This window comes from Pyrus communis, chromosome 17 (assembly GCF_963583255.1).
Source record: "Pyrus communis chromosome 17, drPyrComm1.1, whole genome shotgun sequence".
Classification (NCBI taxonomy): Eukaryota; Viridiplantae; Streptophyta; class Magnoliopsida; order Rosales; family Rosaceae; genus Pyrus; species Pyrus communis.
In genome coordinates this window covers 16,397,092-16,414,336 of record NC_084819.1, presented here as the reverse complement: position 1 = coordinate 16,414,336, position 17,245 = coordinate 16,397,092, and the positions used below count along the sequence as shown (strand labels likewise).

Below are 17,245 nucleotides of genomic sequence, written 5' to 3'. Positions count from 1 at the left end.
ATATAGGCAATTTCAAGTACCTCTATCTCATTATTTTAGTGCAGTTGCGGCGATTATAGCTCGGGATCCATGGAACTTTAAGGCCACTCGTCCAAACCCACTCTTAAGAATTGACACAATTGAGACTGGTGCCAAACCAAAGTCAATAGATATGCTTTCCTCTTATATTAAACGATACTAGCTGATGAGCACATATTCTGTGTGTGTGAACAATTTCATTTTATTTTTTGTTTTTTTTATTAAGGAGTGTGATTAGTTTTTAAAATTTTAAAAAGAGTATGAAAAAATGATGGTGGGATAATTTCTCTTAATAAGTGCATATTTTATCTGAATATTACATAATTATTATTGTGTCCTCCTTATGTAAATATTATGTATAAAAAATGAGGGTAAAGTAGGAAAAATAAGAATATGATTGTCGTTTTCTCAAAAAATACAAAATTACTATTTTACCCTCTTCATATAAGTATTGTATATAAAAAATGAGGGCAAAATAGAAAAAAATGGCAATGTTTTGTTTTTTATTAAGGAGTGATTAGTTTTTAAAATTTTAAAAAGAGTGAAAAAATGATGGTGGAACAATTTTTATTAATAAGTGCATATTTTATCTTAATATTACATAATTTTATTCTTCTTATGTAAATAGTGAGTATTAAAAGTGAAGGTAAAATAAGAAAAATAAGAATATGATTGCCATTTTCTCAAAAGATACAAAATTACTATTTTACCCTCCTTATGTAAGTATTGTGTATTAAAAGTGAGAACAAAAGGCAAAAAGATACAAAGTTACTATTTTGCCCTACTTATGCAAGTATTGTGTATCAAAAGTAAAGGTAAAATAGGAAGAAAAAAAAAATGACAAAAGGTTGACAAGAAAGGTTCTCTTAATAATAGTATAGATATATCATGCATCCTTTTATACATTACAAGTACTTTCAAGCAGACAAAATAACAAGGTTCACAACCATTGCTTAAACCCTAAAAAACAACATAGCAAGCAAATTGCACAAACAAAAACCTTACTACTACAAGTTTAACTAATGAATCCCCTCGCAGTTGTTGAAGTTAGCTTTAGACGGGGGCGGATTTGCGGACAATGTAGCGATATGCAGCTACCTTTTTCCGGCGGGAGGCAGAGTTGTCGACTGAGAAAACCATCTTCCCTGCTTCACGAGGAGTGAAGGAGTTGTGGATTGCTTCTTCGGAGGGCATCACTTTTCTTGGCTTCTCCACTTGGATGGTGTAGCTGCCTTCTGCACTTGGCACAAACTCTGCAGTGTACTCCAAGTCCCACCCTCCCACGACTATGTCCCATGTGATTGTTGCATCAGCCTAATCAATTTCAACACCAGCACACCAAAAATTAACCACGTTAATCGCATTTAAATCGCTAATTTAAAGAGAATAAAATTAAGGGTTATAAAAATAATGCAGACGATTCATGAACCTCAATCCCCTCAATCTGTATGTTCACTTTCTCTCCTCCTTTGACGGTGAACTCGGAAGCCGGTTTGGGGGGGCCGTTTTGCGCATCACTCGGTCGACTCAGGCCGCCATACTGAACCGGAACGTCCTCGGGCCTTATGAACCTGTTTCGGAACAACATAAATACCTATCTCTAGTAAGTGACCACCAATTGTACAGTGTACATATGAGGGAACTGTTTCAAAACCCTTAAACAAAAATGGAAAAATAGGAGAAGGAATCAAAACCCGATTCTGAAACTATAACCCCTAAGAGAAATGGGTTCAATGAGCTGAGTGTGGGGACCAAAACCCTAATTAAAGACCAGTTTTTATACAAAGAGTACAAAACAAAGAGGTCAAATGTTTGATGGTAAGGGGACTCACTTGTAGAGTGTTTCAGCAACATTTCCTTCCTTTGCTATCACAAACTTGCTCTTTGTTCTTTGAGTCAGAAATGGGCTGAACATAGAATACAACACACTGAAGTACCATGGCACATTGATGAAAATCTGAACAAAAAACCCCAAATTAGAAAACCCACATCCACATCAAAATTACCTCAAACAATACAAGTAATTAAAGGAAAAAGTGAGCAAGCAGGTAAACCCAGATAAGAATTAGCTCAAAAACTAGTAAGATACAGTCCATCAATTCAAATCGAAAACCCAGATCAGGATTACATAAAAAAAATACATCCCAGTGAATCAAACTAAAAACCTAATCGGTGAAATAAGTTATATGAAGCGAATGAAATTGCGAGAATGTGAAGGTTAAAGAGTCCCATGTCGGCAAAACAACAACCTTGCAATGGCTTACAAGTAGGTTAGATACTCCCTACATTGCCAATCGGTTTTATGGTTGAATCTCAACTTCCTTTATGGTATCAGAGCAGATTAACCGACGTGTGAAGCTTAACGGCCACACATGTTGTCAAAATATTTGGCTTCAAAATTGTGAGAATATAAAATTTAAGGAGAAAAGGTAAATCTTGCAATAGCTTATAAGTTGGCTAATTTCTATATTGTCAATTGATTTTACGGTAAAGCCTCAACCGAGATTAAATTAGCTCATAAAAAACAGTGCACTAAATCAAATTATAAACCCACATCAGAATTACCTAAAAACATTACATTCCAGTAAATTAAAGTAAAACCCCACAACAAATCAATTAAAAAATTGAACAATTAAGCTAGCAAACATGTGAATTGCCTCAAAAATTACAGTCCACTGAGCCAAATAAAAAAGTGGAAACCAAATAAAACGTTAATTAAATTACCTTTCTTGCGACCATTTCAGGGTAGTTGTCCTGAAACAGAGAGAGGATCTGATTGGAAGCAACTCTGAGCTCCCTCTTAGGCATGTCCTTCAGATCAGTGACCTGAATAATCGAATTAATCCCGCCGGGCTTAAAATGTAGAGCATTGATTCCCCTCTCAAGGACCTGAACCCTCCACCTCAGAAACTTCTTCAGCTTCTCATCGTCCCCAAAAATCCTCTCATACATTTCCTTATCTTTGAAAACTCCATAGGCGTTGTAGCAGACAGGGTGCCCCTGTTTGTCGTATCCGTGCATGTAGGCCACCACCCCCTCCAGCTCCTTGAAACCCAAGTCCTCCTCCACGACGCCGTCGGCACCGAACTCCTTCCGCCACGCCAGGCATTTGGTAATCATGGTGAAGGAGTCGGGGACGCGGAAGTCCCGGGCCCGGAGGAACTTGAGGAGGACAACGTCGGCCTTTTCGTCGTTGCCCAGAAGAGGAATGCCCCACATGGCGGCGGAGGCGGAGTCCGAGGCGGAGAGCTTGTCTTTGAGTTCTTGGAGGGCTTTCTTTTCGGAGGATTTGAGGTTGGAGACGAGGTAGGTGTCTTCTTGGAAGGAGGGGTTGCGGGGGGACATTAGAGATGCGACGAAGCTTTTCTTGCTGGGTTTTGGGGAGGCTTCGGGGAGGGTTTGCAGAGGGGTTTTCTGTTCCATTTTTTGGGGCTTTGAGAGATACCCAGATGGAACCTCTGCGAGGAAAGGCACGCGGAGGTGCTGGGTTTGCGGTATCAGAGGAGGAAGGTGTGGTTTTCGATTCTCTGAGAGCTCAGAGAGTTCTTCTGGGAGTATGATTATTGCAGAGAACGAGTTCGGAAGAGACAGAAGCGAAGAAAAGAGAGGTTGAAAAAGAGAGGGATTTGAGAGGAGAGAGAAAGAGAGAGAGAATCTAGAGAGAGGAAGACATAGATTTGAGGAGAGAAAGAGGGATGTGTTGGGGAGCCGCGGTTTTGGGTTTGAAGTTTGAAAAGCGTCTTGGGAAACAGAGATGGGGTGTACTTGTAGTTGTAGGAGTGGCAAAATTTGAATGGGGAGGGTGGGGAGCACGCACCTTTCGAGCGCGGGGGGTTAGCTTTCCGAGGGAAGGGAGCCGAGCCGATGAGGGGTGAGCCGAGTAAAAGAGGAGGAGTGCAGAGAGCGTCATAATAATTGAGGGATTTAGGGAAGTGGGGCCCGGTACGGGGCAGCGGGGGCAGCGGGGGCAGTGGGCCTGTTTGATTTAGGTCTTTTTTTATCAGTCTTCTGTGGGCCCAATCGCGTTCCCACGCATCAAAGCTGCAAAGCACACTTGTTTGTCCCTTGCTACGGACCGATTTCTTACCGTAATCATGCTTTATCAAGTTAATCATAAACTGTTTACCCAAAAAACAAAAGTTAATCATGTACTTTTACAAAAATATCTTTGAGTGTATTTTGATACAATTTATCCTCAATATTCCAATACAGTTGTCTTCGACTAAAAACAAAAAAAACCAATACAATTGTCTGAAAAATAAAGGATGAAGTTTGATTTTAAAAAATAAAACAGTGAAGATTTTTTTTAAGAAATCAAATAGTAAAAACAATTCATAAAAATTAAACTACTTAAATATTTTTATTTAAAATATTGGAAGAGGTAATCACTAATTGTAGATTATTATTTATTTGTGGTAAGTCTATAAAAAATATATCAAATTTTTTACTTCAATACTATGTAGCATTCATTATAACGAGTGCGTAAGTCGTTAAATTATTTTCAACCTAGCTTAATCATTACTAGTCTCTCCGCACGCGCTCACGCACATGCTAGAGGCCTTTTTTTTATCACGGGTGCAACGCGCCCCTTAAGATGTGTTGTGCTAGTTGTTTTTGACACACCTCGACCCGGAATGTCCACTAGGACCTGCTCACTGCACACTCGTGTACTTAAGCACTTTTAGATTTTAATTTATGCACATTTTATACACTATCACACTTTATGGCTTCGACTAACACTCGACGAAAAAATATGTTGGGAACTTACTTTTATGTTTTAATTTATTCACATTTTATACACTATCACACTTTATGGCTTCGTCACTTTCCAAGTATTGGCCAGCACGACTCAATTCGGGATCCTATTGGACATTCCGGGTTGGGGTGTGTCAGTTTTCTTTCTCATATTGCGTCTTAAAATAAAATACAACATACATTGCAAATAAAAAGAAATAAAACATAATTAACTCACGTGTAAAATGCGTGAGAAAAGAAAGACTCTATACGCGCACAAAATCACTTTTGAAGAGGTTAGTAATTAATAAAGAAAGAAATACAACAAGGAACCAAGATATTTCATATATATCATCTTTTCCTCGCCGTTTATCATAGAAAAAAAAGTTGCTAAAAATGAGTTGAAAGGTTTGTGGCTTCATAGCACATCTACTATTTTTTTCTTGACATATATGTTACACTTTCTCATTCCACCTGCAAACTGCTTTGTCAATTCAATAACCCCACAATGCCAATGCTTGTTTCCAAATCATATGATAACAAATCACATTATCATAGATATTGTATTGCAAGTTTAAACATTTGTACATAACATTTTAATTGGTACTGACAATGAAATAAAAACATTAGAGATGACCAGCACAATTATTCTAAAACCTTGAATTAACAAAAAGAAATGATACAATTAGATTACCAATTGTTGGGAATTTAGAAGAAAAATACATAAAAACGAATCATTTCAAACACCAACAAAACGGGAAAGAGAACTGAAAAGTTTTGAATCTTCAAATTCCTTAGCCAAGCAATCCTTATGTAGTATCGTAAGCCAAAAGTAATTTATGCCTACATAGGTTTTTGTCCACATACCATGTAATTCATCTTGCATTTCAAAAAAGGCTTTTTGATGTAAAAAAAGTATATAGCGAAACATATACAAATTTATAGCTAGAAAAATAGTGTGCACACTTACTCTAGAGAACGTCTAAAATTGAAATAAGAGAAATTAAACTATCCAATTATTATTGCAAACAGGTTGGCAGTTAGTATTAAACTATGATCTTCACTAAGAAATTACAATAAAGTATTCTTTAAGTTTGTCACTTTAGTCTTCATGCCAGGCAATTTGTTTGAAACTATTAGTTCTAGATATACTTGATAATTGTAGGCATCATAGAAAAAAATGTAAGATGTATATATATCTCTACTTTCAATTGTATATTCAAGAAACTTTGACAATACATCTCTACAGAGCTTGAGAGGTTTGCTACTCATATGTCAGCATTTAATAATACTCTCAAACTGAAAAAAAAAAATGAATGTAAAGAAGGCATCTTAACAAATGAGAATGTAATTAAATAAAAATTTCTTGATTAGGTGTGCTACTCATATGGCAGCATTTAATAATACCAAAACAAACAAATAGTAACATAGGATGAGAATTAGATCAAACAAACAGTGAGTTAATCAGTTACAACACAACCACATACACTTAAAATTTCAAGAAAATCGTTCTAACAAATAAATTTTGTGATAAAATTTCGAAACATAATATTTTGAAGCAATGAAGAAACTGATTGTCTACATAAATCATCATTAAACAAAACTACCATAAAAAACCAAAGAAACAAACCAAGAAGGGAAGAGGAAAAAAAATTATATAATTGATGACAAACAAATTACTGAGATTCTTACCTCGACAATCTCTGAGATATTGGAATTTCCCTTATTACTCTCATCTGCAATTTGACTTTTGTTGTTCATGAAGTTGTTGCCTGCCATAAAAGAAACAACAATTAATTAAAATACAAATGTCATAAATCAGATTCCACATATCATGGATCAATACTACAATTGTGTTAAAGGTGAAAAGCTTTTCAATCATAAGTGCATATTTTGTGAAGGATTATAACAAACTGTAGAAACATAAGAAATTCAAATAGGGATACCAACATCTTACATGGAACTTGGAAGTGTCAATGGGTGTGTGTTGTCTATTTTGCCTAATCTTCTTCTTAAAAAAAATTAAATATTCAATGGCATGAATTTTGATAGAATCTGGAAATTCAATTCAACAATAGCAAAGCACCCATGAATGTGTTGGATTTCCACGGAAGAAAAAGTTGAGAAAGTAAACGAAATAATTTAAACTGACAATGAAGAAGAATTTACAAACTGAATTAAAAAAAAAAAAAAAAAAGTGAATAAAACAAAAATCTTTTGATCACCATTAGAAACTTCATGCTTTCGGCAGCAACCATGTTGAAACAATTTTGATGCGTAATCCATGAGGAACAATGAAAGCACCTGTAATTATAAAAAAATAATAGCAATCTGTAACTGAAAATCGAAAAACTAAAAAATCGATTGAAAGGTAAATTAAAGACTTGCATTGCTAAACTAAACAACTTTTCTACGCATAAACTAAAACAAGACAAAAGGGAAAAGAAATCAAACACCAAGAAACAAAAGAGAATAACAAAATGTAACGAAAGATTGAGATGATTCAGTTTTTGCGCGATGATGAAGAATATAAACCAAACCGTAACTACTCACAGCAGTTTCAAAATTGATGCCCACGTTTATGCTCTCCTCTTCTAAACGGTTATGCCATTTGGTTTGGATTATCTCTTGTTTTCTATATGTTTAAATTCTTTTTTATTAATTTATTTTTGTTTCTTTTTTCTTTTTTCTTTCCAAAACAGTTTTCTGTTCAGTATTGTTTGTTTACCATTTTCTCCTTGTTTTCTGATTTTTTTGAATTTAATTGAGAAGGAAACAAAGGGGCATTTTAGAGGTTTTTGAATGTTTCAGTTATTTGGGCTTTTCACTTTATATATAAAGATATATAAAGATAATGAATGCGTAAGTCGTTAAATTATTTTCACCCTAGCTTAGATTTTCTATTTTCGATGTCAAGTATTTATTTTTGTATTCATTCAATGTTACTTATTAGAATTGAAGAAATTGTAAACTTTCATCTCTACTAAAAGCTAATCAATCAATTACATATTGACCAAAAAAATCAATCAATTACATATTGACAAAAAAAAATCAATCAATTACATTAATCTTATGGTTGGCTCTTCAATATTTTAAAATAGCCAGCTCATGAAAAATAAATGAATAAAAATACAGCACACTTTTCCTGTTCAATCTTAATTATGCTGCATATTAATTTGACATGGTGCAATGCAAAATGTTGGACCCTGAGGCTGTGAGCCAAAGTTTTGAATATACGCTTTTACAGAAAGAGATTAAGTTCTGATTTCACTGTTTGGAGTTGAAAAATCAGACAATTTGGATCATTCAAATTTAATTCAACGGTCTCTACTAACTCATCGTGTTGTCCCACTTTACACAAATTAAAGGTTCACCATTAGTCCCTCAACTTTAATCTAACTGAAGAAATGATTCCTTAACTTGAACCCAATTGGAGAAATGGTCCTTCAACTTTAACCCAATTGTAGCAATGATCCTTCTAACATAACTCATTCTAGCAAAATTCTAGTGAAGTTGACGAAAATGACCATAGCTACAAATTTTGATAAGTTGAAGAACCCCAATTGTAGCAATGGTCATTCCAACATAATTTATTATTTTATTTTGACAAAATTCTGATGAAATTAATAAAAATGACCATAACTACACATTTTGATGAGTTGAGAGACCAATTATAATGAATTTTTAGTTGAAACATCATTGCTTTAATTTAATTAAAATTAAGAGCCATTACTACAATTTATTCTTTTTTTCACACAAATTAAAAACTCGGAATTAATAGTCCTTAAGGGGATCCAAATTCTCCTTTTAGCACTAATTTGCATGAAAATGTGAAAGCACAGAGTCATAGACTTTTAAAAATGGTGCAAGGACCTTTCGGCCCCACTTTTAAAGAAACCCCGAATATCTGCATCGAATTCTGAGAAAATAAAAAGAAAAAGAGTAGAAAATTGATCTGAATTCTATTTAGGTAAATAAATATGGAAAGAAGGGAGGGTTAACAAGAATATTTGGGGATCTGATTAAACAAAGTAAGGTTAATGAAAAGCATGTGGAATTTTGGATCCTATTATCCTTAAGGCATATATGGTTGTCTAGCAATAAACCATGGGATTAGGACCCATTCACCATTTTACCTACCCAAGCTCTAAATCATTGAAATTCATAACCCTACCTTCGAAAGTTAGTCTAATTAAGGATATTCCTATGTGCCAGTGGTTGATTCAAAAAAAATTTCATCCAGGATTAAAAATGTGTTGAGATTGTGAAACTCACATTGAAAATAAAAGTTGAGTGACTTCCATGTTATCAATTGGCTTTAGCGTTACGAAAAATACTAAAGAGACTCTCTAAAAAATGAAACTCTTCATAGATACTCTGTCACCTCTTTTTTTTTTTTTTTTTTTTGTGAATTTATTTGTTGAAAATTAGGTCTTTAAACTATTTTTTTAGAAAAATCAGTCATTGAATTATAAAAATCTACCAATTACATCTCTAATATTATATTCGAAACTACTATATTCAATTTTCCGTCAATTTGAGTCACGTTTACTTGCATGTGATACACATTAGAGGGTAGACAGATAATTTTACTTAGATATAGTGTATGAAGTTAACTTTGGATGATAAGTTAGACTTTAGATTTATAACCTATATGAAATATTAAAAGGCTTATAGATGAGAAAATGATGGTATTACACTCTAAAGAGTGTGAAGTGACTTAAGTTGACGAAAAATTGGATAAAAACAATAAGGATGAAATTGGCAATTTTTAATGAATTTATGGACTTATTTTATCAAAAAAATAATTCAATAACCTAATTTTCATTAAGATGATAGTTTAGGTACCAAATCAACACTTCATCTTTTTTTTTTTTTTTTTGCACAATATTTTATAATATTGGCATAATAATTAATGTTGAACTGTAATGTGATAGAGAGTTAAATCGTGAGAGTATCCTTAGGATTCCTTGTGTGTTAATTATTAACTTTTTTCATGATACAAGAACAAATTATACATAATTTAAACTTTTTTCATGGTTAAACTTAAAAAACCAAAATCCAGCAATTGGAATGTTAAAGTACAGAAGTCTGGATAAACTAGAGTGTGTTCACGTTACATTAGTTTCAAAATTCGTGAAAGCTAATGTTCAATTAAAAAAATGATCAAAGTAAATCATTCTTTTTACTTTTCCGGGTCTGAACCGAATCACTTTTGACCTGTGCTACCACCCCACTTGATTAATAAAGCCCTTTAATTACCACTCTCTCCCAAAAGGGATCAGCTGTCCTGGTTACACTTGTTTACCATCCTAATTTTAGTTTTAGAAATTTTAACGAAAAGTTCATGTTACTGTTTACTTTAACAAAAAATTATATTTTTACACTAAATAGTCAAACCTCGTACTATTCATTTTACCCTTTATTTTGTTCTTATCGTTAAAACTTAAAGTTTTCAAACTATTTTCATTAGTTTTCCTTTTAGTTTTTAGGTTTTTTATTGTGTTAATTGACTAATGTTCCTAAATTATAAACCGAGCTGCAGTTTTGTCCCCAAATTCGAAAATTAGATTATGTAGTTCCCAAATTATGTCTGGACTCAAGATGCATTTTTGACGTTTCCATCAACTCTGTCTATTTCTTTATCAAAATTGGTCATGTTTAACGATGTTTACATTCTTATTTTTTTGCTTCAACCTAGTGAGAAATTATATAACATGACCAACAGACTGTGTTTATATCAAGATTATAAAAAAGGTTAGGCGTTAGTCAGATGGCAGACTGGGATCTAACGTCTAGGCGGGAGCTTAGACATATTTAAGTAAATTTATTATATATTATATAAATAAGTGTCTATTTATACTTAAAAAACATATATATTGGTATACATAAATTACAAAAATAAAATGAGATATATATTATAAAGTATTAGTCCATAGTGAAAACATGGGAAACAAACATATAATGAGTGTTTACCCAAGTATTGAACAAGTCAGTTGCATTTTATTGAAAACTTAAAATGCGAAATGAAAGTTATTGATTTTTTGTTTAAGTGAGAGTCGAGATATAGGTGAGTGACTAGGCGAAGCCTAAACAGGTCTAGATGTACTTTCTTAATTTTTAAACGCTTAAGAACTAAATGGGACGGTGGCCACTCGTCTAGCACCTAGGCGACTCTAAACAGAGATTTTTAGAATAGTGATTTATACCACATATATGATACTTAAACTTATTGTATTGCATTACCAAGATTGATCCGTGACATTACTTTTCATGATAGAGAGCCGTATATGATTTGAGTGTACACAAGACCTTCTCCTAACCGTGGAATTAAGCAAGAAATTGCATTAAAAAAAAATTACATAACAACAATAAAGTGCTTTGCTAGTGAAATGTGGCCGCTAGAAGTTGAGACAAGCTTTTAATCCAAAACAGAACATGCTACTCTGCCACACCTGAAAAGAACATGCGCTTCATGACACGAAATTAAACAACAAATCCTCAAATCCAACCAAGGTTCTGTTTCTCTTCCAAAGATATCATCCTCTTTTAACTCTTTCTCAATCCAATAGCTTTATAATATTTGCTACAGCTCATACCGATACAGTAACGCAGGCAGAGCCTCAGCAGAGAGACACGGTGCGGTGCAGCATTAGACAAAGAAAAAGAAGAAACAAAAGCAAATAAAGTAGAAAGCTTTTGAATAAGTGCACACATTTTACTATCCTCTTTCAATATGTTGTCAGTCTCTCCCTCATGGCTAGAGGAAAGAAAAAACGCCACCACCGCCCAAAGTTCAGGTTTTGCAGATCAGATTTTTGGTTAAATGCATCCTTCAAATTTGGCTTGCTTGATTAAATGCTTAAAATAAAGATAAAATCGGAGCATGGTTCTGAAATTTATTTGAATTTGAGTTTTGGTTTATGAACTAAAAAACTGCAAATACAATTCTATGAAGTTGTGACAACGTAAAATAACGTGTAATGTATCTCTAATACAATGATATTATTGGGTAACATTGTTAGAACCTTCGCTAGAACTAAAGGGTTTAAAAGGTAAATAAGAGGCAAGAGTTAAAAGAAATATTCATGTCATGACAAGTTCAACGATAAATACTCGCAAGTTTTAGTAAATGAATATTCTAATTGAATCAAAATTTAAGAATCATGCTTGATTATCTCAAATGTAAAATAACCCAATTGATTTTTTATTTTTTTATTTTCTGGTGACCCATTGAACTAAAACTTCAGAGTTTAAAAGTAGTAGGGTTTGCAGAGTAGTAGGGTTTTTCAAAATTGGGTGGTTGGTTAAACAGCTTTTGCTGGAGGGTAAATTGTCCACACATGTACAAACGACAGACAAACAACTGGTGAATAATTGAGGTCTATAGTCTGTTATTGTCATCTTCTGGTTCTGGACCCTAGCTTTCATACTGAAAAACCCCAAAAGTTGTACGTTCTATTTCTGGGAGTCTGATTTATCACCGGTTTATCATACTATACGTGCCACTTGAAATTTTTATTAGGATTAGACTTCACACGCTGTCCGACTTAGAATTAAACTTATTTGTAGAATACGATGGTTCTTGTGGATGATAAATGAGTCTTTTACTTCAGCAACCAAAAGTGTTATAGCAAGAATATTATTTGCTCAGAATGAAACGTGTATGTTGTGAAAGCAGAGACACCCTTAATATAGTGATTAAGTTTCTCTCGAACTGCTTATTATAGTTAACAGAGAGATACATCAAATCAAAATTATCAAAATGTTATCCCACCGAGACACGTATAGTATGTCTTAATTAGGGTTCCAAATAGTAAACTAAAGTATCTAAGTTCCATGATACTTGTGAATCAATATAGATCACTATGAGAGCCAAATAACTTGACGATCAAGTTACTTTGACTTTCAAGTATTATGGCTCTCTTAAACAATTGACAACTCAAGATGAGTCTTATACAATGGAGTAGGCAAATGAGGAACCAAACTCCTTTCGATCCACCATATAGGCAGATCAAGCTCAAATGGAGCAGTCAATTGAGTAGGCTCTAAAGTTTGCCTTCTTATAATTGTTGGATTTGATTTCCATACCTTCTATTTTCAATTTCAATTATTTATTTTTGTATTACTTAATATTACGTAGTATTGAAAAAACCATTTCTTCTGTATTTCCTTTGTTGTTTTCGACGTTATTTTTACTTTAATTTATGCATTTCAACTGCTCGAACAAGTCTTACATGAAAAAGATTGCCTTTTTTTTTTTTTTTGTTTTATTGTTTGTGTATATGGGCGAATGTGGGGACTTCAAAACTCTCATTTTTGTAGGGATGTGATTTTCACACATTTGTTTTTCATAAAGTATTTTTGTTTCTTTTTACTGATCCATCTTCTACTTTGGGCTGATTTGGTATTGCTGTGCTTTGAGAAAATAATTGCTTCTGCTGTGTTGTAAGAATAAATGGCTGTGAAATAAAGCAACATAGTGTTTGGTAAACATTTTTGTAGAAGTGCTTTTGAAAAAATAAAGCAGTATTGCAATGTTTGATAAACTTTTATGTAAAACAGATGTGAAAAAAACAGATTTTTCAAAGCTAGGTTTTGCAACTTTGTGTTTTTGACTTTTTTTATCTAAAATTGTGAAAAAAAATTAAAGCTGAATGTTTATCAAACATGAAAAAACTCATAGTTTTTTTTTTATGATCACTTTTTTCAAAATCATCTCAATACTAAACTAAGTTTAATCACTCCAACTACTGCAAGAAGAAGGAAGAAGTGCGTACAGGAAAATATTTAAATTGAGACAATGCATTAATCCACCACCATGCTTGAGGCTACGAGCTTTTGCCAGAGGCTATAAGTGGGTAAGCAGCTGCATGGTACATTACTCTGTTTGGTACATTAAACTGTATTCCAGTGACTGATTGATTGGACTGGTTTGGTGGATTGACACACAAGTTACCCTGCCATTATCTCTGTCAGTCTCACTCCCAACTTCCAACACCCCGATTTTCAGGAAATTTTTCAACGTGGTTGGAGTTCATAATGATATATATTAAGGTATTTTAATAAAAAAATTTTGTTATTATTTATTTTAATGAAAAATTATATTTTTATATTAAAAATTTAATTATGGTATTATATGATATATATTAAGAAATTTTACTGAAAAGTTACTGTTAATTTTAATGAAAAATCATATTTTTATATTAAAAATTTAATTATAATACTATTTATTTTATCTTTTATTTTGTCATTATAGTTAAAACTCAAGGTTTTCAAACCATTTTTATTAGTTTTCATTATATTATTATAATGTTATATTTAAACTATTTAATATTAAGTAACTTTAACGAAAAATTTTTAGTATTGTTTACTTTAACGAAAAATCACATTCTAATATTAAAAAGTTAATTATGATACTATTTATTTTATTTTATTTTTTTAACTTAAAGTTTTCAAAAAAATTTCATTAATTTTCTTTAATATTATTATTTATTTAACACGTATGCGTCCGTGTTAAGAACCTCTCCTCATTCCCCCTCACATAACCCTTGGATTTTGATTTCACCAAGCTCCTCAACTAGAAACTCAACAAATCCAGGCACCAGTGAGAAAAGAAGGGACTTTCTAGGGTAATCCAAATTAGGAGATACTATGGGTATATTAATTGTTAAATCTAACATTCGTTATTCCGGAACATTTAAGAATTTTTTTAACAAGAGAATATATGAAATGAAAGAAAAAAAGAAGAAAAGAAATACCTGCTGACACTCATGGCCAATGCATATTTTTGATTGGCGGATGTAATCTACCACTTCTCAGTCACAAAATTTAAGTCGTTGAATCAAATCTAACAGTCAAATATGTATCAATACTGAGTGTTTGTAGGCACTTCAGAAAAATCGGAGAAACAAAAGGTGTAAATGAGCAAACACTTTGGTTTACTCAGTCCAAATATGATACAAGATTGGTTTTAAACGGGGCCTATAAAGAATGTTTATGACTTCAACCAGTGCAAACTTAGAGAAAATACTTCATTTGTAATGGCCCAGGCAACAGCAATGCGGAATTAATTTTCATGTGAGATGGAAATAGGAAATGCGAGAGTCGACTTCTTATCGTGGGTATTTCGGATGAATGATACCGTTGCAAAGGAAAATTCTCCAGCGCAACAAGTTTCAATGTAAAAGAAATAACCAACATTATTTTTGGTTCATAAAATATTTGTAAGAACAAGTTTTAATCATGGCACTGTAGGGGCATCCAAATCATAGGGTGAAATATTGGCTCAGTTTTGCTACTTTGTAGGAAAACTTCTGGTGTTCTGGACCTGATCCTGTTTAATATTTGGGATAAGCCCAACTCCAACCCATTGGGCCTCATGCCACTGTCTATATCCTCTCTCTTCATTTTTTTTGCAAGGACTTTATAGAATTCTATATCGATATTTCGTCACTAATTGATGAATATCAAATAGAACTCTCTTCACCAATAAAAGGAATGTGAAAAGACTATTTAATCTCCTATTACAAAAAAAGAACAATGGGCAATATTGTAATTTCATATGATCAGATTTTGCTGTTATTGTTGAAGCTTCACCTATATGTGCTTTTAGCATATATCTAATATTAAAAATTAAAAAACAAAAAACAAAACCTCTCTTCTCACTTCCATGTTCTATCTCTCCTCCTCTCATTCCCACTTTAAAAACAAAATTGAAAAATATCACATACAAAGTGTGGAAGCATATGCTAGTTTGAATAATCAAAATGCATTAAATCCTCGTATAAGGCTGGTCTGAGATTGTGGCGCTTTTAAAAACCTGAAATAGTTGGCTCTTTAGTATGATCTTAACATGAATGTCAGGACATGACTTTCTCAGGAAATGATGATGATTGTGCTGTCTCAAATAAAATGACCTGGGAGGACACTGAGGATTCAATGGTACCGTTGGGTTTGGAGGAGGAGGACAGAGAGTTCTCGCCCGTCGTTTGAGCAGAAGAGCAGAGCGAGTGCCCGATCCTTCTCTGAAAATCCAATCATAGCTAACGTAGATGATCATTTTAGTAGTTCATAAGTTAAAATTCCAATTAACGTTAGATGTCCTCGTTGGTTTTCGTTTTTTCTACAACCACGCTCTAATGTATTAATATATTCGCATCAGTTGATTGAAGATGAGGACGAGCTCAAGGCTTCTGAGAAAGAACAGTATGTGAATAACGGTTTTTTGGAGCGCAAGTTGGTAAGTGACACAATGCTGTGTTTGCTAAACATCCGCAGTATTTCGGTTTCTTTACTCTTTTGTTTTCTTCGGTCGAGTCATCTAAGCAACTTCGAATAGCACGTAAAGGATGCATATCTCGTTCTGATTAGTTTCTCCTCAATCTGCAGAATAAAATGTTGCTGGCTGCAGACCTGATGAAAGGGGTGTTTGAACGACTTTGTTTAAGTTTTGTTTGGAGAAATGGTTGGGGATTGATCTTTTAGCGAAATAAGATGGTTCACGAATAAAAGAAAACAAAGATTGCATTTTTTTTGCTACAACAGAAAAGTTAGATTAAACTGTTAAATTAGTTGATGCTGCGTAATCGACTTCATTGATCTTATTCCGTATTTCTTCCGACTGTGGATTTCTATGCCGGTGTTTCAGAAGGCGGCGAACTTGAAATTCAGCAGTTAAAAGTTTGGTACGAAGGTTGAATCTGCGTCTACACCTTAAAGGTTGAACGAAGGCATGTTTGTGTTGTATATGCCACTGAAAATTATTTAGTTTGTATTACCACATTAATCTAGTACTAATCTACTATGATCTTTTTCTTTTGATCATAAGAAGGGGAGTGTGTAAAATTTAGATTAATGCTATAACAAGTTTCAACGTATGATTCCACATTTCAATTTTATCCGTTTGCACGTTCTGTATGCTTAGATTTTCCTTTAATTTGATTAATTATTACACAAGTATAAGAAGACGAGTACAAAAGGATAAATAAAGAGTGCGAAAATCATCGCCCCCACACTTTGGCTACATGGAATGAAACGTCTGTATTTTGGACCAAATTGTTCCTCCAGCATCTAGGGACACCCCAACTCTAACCCATTGGGCCTCACTTCATGGCATTGTCTTTTTGGGCTCCTAAGGCCTCATGAAATTTCTTTTTGTTTTTAGGAGAACTAATGAAAAGAGTTTGAAAACTTTGAGTTTTAACGATAAGGACAAAATAAAGAGTAAAGTGAATAGTACCATAATTGACTTTTTGGTGTAAAAATCTGGTTTTTCATTAAAGTGAACAGTACTGCGGACTTTTCGTTAAAACTCTCCTGGTTTTTTAGGTTTTTGGTTTTCATAATTTCTTTTTATTTCTATTTTTGGTTTTGTCTTATCAATTTTACCTTTTGATGGGATCGGCCTAAAGAAGAAAATATACATTCAGCAATTAGAAATAAAGTTAAAAGTGACAAGTTTACCAGATAAATAAAAAAGCTTCAAGGACTT

The 17,245-nt window shown here is 33.3% G+C and overlaps 1 protein-coding gene across 1 annotated transcript; it reads right to left on the bottom strand.

Annotated features, from left to right (window-relative positions):
- Nucleotides 1–871: 871 nt before the first annotated feature.
- On the bottom strand, nt 872–3,733 carry LOC137722557 (patellin-6-like). The gene is made up of 4 exons (XM_068461588.1): nt 2,743–3,733; nt 1,851–1,975; nt 1,448–1,589; nt 872–1,332 (listed from the first exon to the last, which is right to left on the bottom strand). The coding sequence occupies exons 1-4, from the start codon at nt 3,439–3,441 to the stop codon at nt 1,072–1,074; spliced, it is 1,227 nt and encodes a 408-aa protein (XP_068317689.1). The 5' UTR covers nt 3,442–3,733; the 3' UTR covers nt 872–1,071.
- Between the last annotated feature and the right edge of the window lie 13,512 nt (nt 3,734–17,245).

Bases quoted from the DNA above. Each gene is read 5' to 3' on its own strand.
- LOC137722557 (XM_068461588.1), bottom strand. From the start codon at position 3,441: ATGGAACAGAAAACCCCTCTGCAAACCCTCCCCGAAGCCTCCCCAAAA. The intron at 1,976-2,742 runs GTAATTTAATTA...TTTTTTGTTCAG, and splicing joins CTGAAATGGTCGCAAGAAAG to ATTTTCATCAATGTGCCATG. The intron at 1,590-1,850 runs GTGAGTCCCCTT...GTTCCGAAACAG, and splicing joins GTTGCTGAAACACTCTACAA to GTTCATAAGGCCCGAGGACG.